The sequence below is a fragment of the Ziziphus jujuba genome, chromosome 1 (genome assembly GCF_031755915.1).
Source record: "Ziziphus jujuba cultivar Dongzao chromosome 1, ASM3175591v1".
NCBI lineage: Eukaryota > Viridiplantae > Streptophyta > Magnoliopsida > Rosales > Rhamnaceae > Ziziphus > Ziziphus jujuba.
Genome location: NC_083379.1, coordinates 4,125,084 through 4,130,583, shown reverse-complemented (window position 1 = coordinate 4,130,583; position 5,500 = coordinate 4,125,084). Strand labels below are relative to the sequence as shown.

At 33.0% G+C, this 5,500-nt stretch overlaps 2 protein-coding genes across 2 annotated transcripts; both read left to right on the top strand.

Moving 5' to 3' along the window:
- The first annotated feature begins 542 nt into the window (after positions 1 to 542).
- LOC107411015 (trans-resveratrol di-O-methyltransferase) lies at positions 543 to 2,053 on the top strand. Its single transcript, XM_060811399.1, has 2 exons — positions 543 to 1,398; positions 1,563 to 2,053. The coding sequence occupies exons 1-2, from the start codon at positions 610 to 612 to the stop codon at positions 1,857 to 1,859; spliced, it is 1,086 nt and encodes a 361-aa protein (XP_060667382.1). The 5' UTR covers positions 543 to 609; the 3' UTR covers positions 1,860 to 2,053.
- A 2,049-nt stretch (positions 2,054 to 4,102) lies between these two features.
- Positions 4,103 to 5,023, top strand: LOC125419412 (uncharacterized). The gene is made up of 2 exons (XM_048465264.2): positions 4,103 to 4,270; positions 4,381 to 5,023. Exons 1-2 carry the CDS (start codon positions 4,103 to 4,105, stop codon positions 4,936 to 4,938), a joined length of 726 nt encoding a protein of 241 aa, XP_048321221.2. The 3' UTR covers positions 4,939 to 5,023.
- The last annotated feature ends 477 nt before the right edge of the window (positions 5,024 to 5,500 follow it).

The window sequence follows — 5,500 nt, the reverse complement described above, 5'->3', positions numbered from 1 at the left end:
TGCTCTTTTTCATTAATTCAAAGTAAGTTGGTACAAGCCTATATACAAGCTTAAAAGAGACGGTTCAAGGTAAACAACCGCCATATGCTTTGCTGTTTTCTTTTCAATACATGTAAAAGTACAGCTCGGAGTACACATGTCAACCTATTAACTAACTACTCAATATATTTAAAGCTAGCTTAAATGTGGCAACTTACTATGGTTTTAGTAAACAATTTGATTTCCTTACACTAAATGCAAGACACATGTCACTTTTCTAACCATTAAGTATCCAAATCAAACTTTTCCTCATGCCGACTTTGATACAAAATTACAAATTATTTATTATTTACTTTTTAACACGTTGATCTTTGTGCTTTTGATTGTCTATAATGGGCTTTATTCAAAAGGGTCACAGAAATTTATCATCAAGGAAAAGTCAGATTTTTTCCTTTTTAGATTATAAATTTTAGTACTCATTGGCCACATGAAATGTTTTTCATAGGCTAAACTTGCTTCTGTTTTTTACTTTATCTTATTTTATTTTCTTCAATTTTCATAAGGTTATGCATTAAATACAGGCAGCAAGGCTGAAACCAGAAGTATACAAGATATCCAAAATACAAAATTATGGATCTCCTTGAGGGAAGCGAATTATTTCAAGCGCAATCCCACTTGTATAAGCATGTATTCAACTACATAAATTCCATGTCTCTCAAATGCGCAGTTGAGCTTGGCATACCTGACATAATCCACAACCATGGCCGACCCATCACTCTCCCTGATTTGGTCACAGCACTGGAGATTCACCCTTCAAAAACTGGCTTCGTTTACAGGCTCATGTCCCTCTTGGTACACTCCGGTTTCTTTGCTGCAACACTACCACTTGATACAAATCAAGAAAAAGGAGATCACAATAAAGAAGAAGAAGCAGCATATGATCTCACCCCTTCTTCTAGGCTCCTCCTGAAAGATAAGCTCCCCTGCCTGTCACCGTTTGTTCTTGCACTACTTGATCCTTGTTTGACTACTCCATGGCAATTCATGGGAAATTGGTTTAAAGGGGACAGAGGGACTACTCCATTTGAGAGTACACATGGTATGCAATTTTGGGAATATGCAGACCACAATCCTGCATATAGCAGCCTATTCAATGAAGCAATGGCCTGTGATTCTGAGATGTTGAAATTGGTTATTAAAGACTGCAGACCTGTATTCCAAGGCTTGGGTTCGCTGGTTGATGTAGGAGGTGGTACAGGAAAATTTGCTAGGATCATCACCGAGACATTCCCTCAGTTGAAGTGCACAGTGCTTGATCGACCCCATGTGGTTGCTAATTTACCAGACACCCAAAACTTGAAGTTTATTGCAGGTGATATGTTTCAGTCTATTCCTTCAGCTGATGCTCTTCTGCTTAAGGTATGACCTGTTTCCCATGAATTTTGACACCCTGCTCTCAAACACACACTGTCATTGAAGTTTAATTTATGCGATACTAATATTTGTGAATTGGAACACAATCTTGCTAACGTTAATAAAGTAACTACTTTGAATTTGATGGTGAAATTATGAGTGGTGTACAGTTGACTTTGCACTCGTGTAGCGACGAGGAATGCTTGAAGATTCTGAAGAAATGCAGAGAAGCAATTCCAAGCGATGGAGGAAAGGTTATTGTCATAGACATAGTGATTAATAAGAATGAAGATGAGCACCAAGTGACTGAGACAAAGCTTTTGGGCGACGTGATGATGATGTCTGTAGCTACTGGAAGAGAGAGAAGCCAGAGAGATTGGGAAAAGCTTTTCTTGGGGTCTGGTTTCAGCCGCTACAACATATCACCCATCTTCGGTTTAAAGTCTCTAATTGAGGTTTTTCCTTAACTTTAGAAACAATCATTTTTATTGTGAAAATTATGCTTCAATTTAATGTTTTAGACATTACCGTAATGATCGAGTATTTAGTTTATATACGTATTGCGGTTTAAATTAGATTTTTATGGTCAAAACTAGTTGTCTACAGAGTTAAAATTTGTATCTGATATTAAGTTCATAAATAAAATACAAATTGCTCTTCATTTTTTTTCCTCTTTCATTTTTTTTTTTTTTTTTGGATTTGGGCCTTTAAAATTGGATTTTAGGTGGGCTTGTTCTGTACTAGTGAGCCTAAGCCTTTAAGGCCTAACTGGGCTATTTACTGTTGAGATCTGTCTTATTATTATTTTTTAAAATGTTTGATTATTTTATATTTAGTTATAGTTATTTATTGCATAGTGACTTATTCCTATATATATTTGGTAAAGTAGATGATGTCATTAATGATACTCTTAATTAATTAAAATTTAAACAGAAATAATGATGATTAATTTTTGAATTGAATATCTATCAAATAAATATTTATAAAGCAAACTCTTCCAACGCTTTCAACATAGCCATCGTAGATGTTTTTATGTGGCAATCCAATACGGGTAGTGTTACATTGCCTGGTACAAATTCTGTCCTGACTAATTATAATTAGTTATTTTGACCATAAACATCTCCAATACGAGGGAATTTAGAGTTTGTTATTGTGTTGATCCCATTAGAAATCATGGATAAGAGAATCTTTGCTCTGAGCCTGTTTCCAAATTCTTGAAAGCAATCTGGCGGCGGGATATTAGGAATACAAAATAAATTCCAACATAATACCAAAAACAAAACAAATCAAATCAAATCAAATCTGAAATAATTTTTCTATATTCTAAATAGTCAGTGAAAATTAATGTCAACAAAAAAACAAAAAAACATTAAAACTAAGAAGAGAAGTTCTAGCACACTTTAAAATAATCTTTATACAGTCTCAACTTTTTCAATTTCCTAAACTATCCTTTTTTCTTTGTTTTTTCAGTATTTTTTATTTTTCTTTTTTTTTTTTAATAAAAAAAATTCTCTTCCTACCCTATTAACTATTGGCAACCATTGCCGCAGTTTCGTTCCACTCTACTTATTTCCAGGCCAAATACCTTTTTGAGCCGCTACACTTTGTAGTTGTAATTTGTAAAGCCAAAAAGCTTGAATTTAGACCCCAAAAAAAAAAAAAAAAAAAAATTTCCTTAATTTTGGAATAATTTCTGCAAACCCACTTTGGACAGAAAAGTCTTTGATGGGTTTTTGATCATGTATATATAAATTTAAGATTTTTTTAATAAAATTTTAAATTTTTATGAGATAAATTTTATAATTAAAACAACAAATCAAAGAGAAATTTATCTCTTTGGATCTTGAAATGGTGGATGGGATTGTTTAGAAAAGGAACAGAACATGAAAAAAAATTCGATGTATTTTAAAATCTATGGAATGAGAAAATAAAAGAGAAAAATATTTTTTAAAATATGTAAATGGAGAAAAATGCAGTGCAAAAGGCAATTTTGATCGTGTGAAAAGAAGAACTCAACTAAGAATTATATTGTGTTTTATATATTGCTGTATATATATTACATTGGATCATAACATGAGGAAGTTTCTAACGAGTACGCTACCTAAACTTTTTAAACGTGGTTTCAAAAAATAGAATATCAACGAGCGGGTCAATGAGTGGAAGCTGAAATTATAAAATGCATATGTGCAAGGCTTTAAGCATATCCGGAGGGATTGGAAGTGCAAAAGAGTCAAAAATCTCAAGACTTTACAAGAAATTAAACTAAAAATCCAAAATTAGCCAAGTATATATCATGCAACTGCCGAACTAAATTTGTCTAGGACAATACCAGAACTTTCTAATCCATCAAACAAGGAATGCCCATGCCTAAGTAACCTTTTGATCTCCACTGCTCTGTAACGTAGTCTCTCAATCACCCTAACACTTCCCAATAATTTTTTAGTTTCTTTTATTATTATTATTATTATTATTTTAAGTAATTAAGTGCCATGCACGTGGAGTGGATAAAAGACTTGCAAGTTGGCTATGCAGTCGAATTGGGAAAGTCAAAGGTTCATTAAAGAAATCCAAAAAAGAGTAATTATAAGTCCCTATTGGCGATCAGAAATATTTATTGAAAAAAAAAATGAATTTATATAAATAACCCGATAAAGTTGCCCAAATTTTCATATTGGGCACACCAGGAAAAGAAAAGAAACGAAAAACAGTTATGGGTTTCGAAAAGCAGAACCTGGATTTGTTCCTAGTCCCAAGTGGATTGTTCCTCATGTTTTCCTACCCTATTTTCCTACTCTACAGATGTCTGCATCTTCCTCATACCACTGTCATTGGCTTCGAAAACAATGACAAGAAAGCGTGGGTTGATAGTGTTATGCAGGTAAATTTTGATTAAATTTAAGCAATTTTAATTTATCCTCTAGTACGAGCACAAATTTAATCCCAAAACATGTCTAGAAAACTTGTTCAAATATTCAATTTCAATCTCAGGTGGATAAAAGAGATGTTGGCACAGCTCTATCTGTGATCCAATCAAACACATCTGCAGCAACATTTCTATGTTCAGTCTCTCTGACCCTCAGTTCTCTTATTGGTACTTGGCTCGGAAGCTCATCGAAAGATAGCATCTTCAGGAGCTCTTTGATATACGGAGACACAAGCGGAGCCACCATGTCCATCAAGTACATAAGCCTCTTGAGTTTTTTTGTTCTTGCCTTCGCTTGCTTCGTTCAATTGGCTCGGCATTTTGTTCATGCCAATCATCTTATAAGCATGCCGTACACTGATATCCCATTTGAGAATGTGGAATTGGCTGTTATAAGCGGAAGTAATTTTTGGTCACTTAGTCTCAGAGCACTCTACTTTGCTCTGAATCTGCTGCTATGGTTTTTTGGTCCAATTCCCATGTTTGTTTCCTCAATTGTTATGGTCACAGCGCTTTATCATCTTGACACTAATACCAGACCTTTACATCGGCATCAATATCCCCAAAAAGAAGTTGGTGTGAGAAGAACTGAGACGACTATGACAATCCAGGTAGCAGCATAATAATATTTGAGAAGAAGACCTACCCAATTTTCAAACTGAAATTGAAGATTTAGACATATTAATTTAGTTTGTGCAAATTAAGAATTGGAGAAATCTTGTTTGATCGTTTGGAGTTGAAGAAATATATATATACATATATATATATATATATTTCTATTAGAATCTATATATAATGTTGAATAAAATAAGGATTTAAAAAAATCATAAAGAAATTAATAAATTTAAATATATATATATATATATATATACCTTTTCTACTTTTTTCCTTTTTTTATGACCGAAATTTGGTTCTTTTTATGATTTCGCATTCGAAATTATGAAAATATTAAGTAGTCTTCTGTCCAACTTCATGTAAATACCTTCTCTAAAAATCAACGCAGTGAGATGTGCATGTAAATTCCAAATTACTCTGCTACAGAGACAAACGTAGTTGGCACACCTTGACTATTGACTTAACTAGATAAATTAATTATTTATGATCCAACAAGTTATACATTAAGGAAAAAATAAATGCAACTTGTTAATTTAGTAGAACATTTTATTATTATTATTATTATTGTTG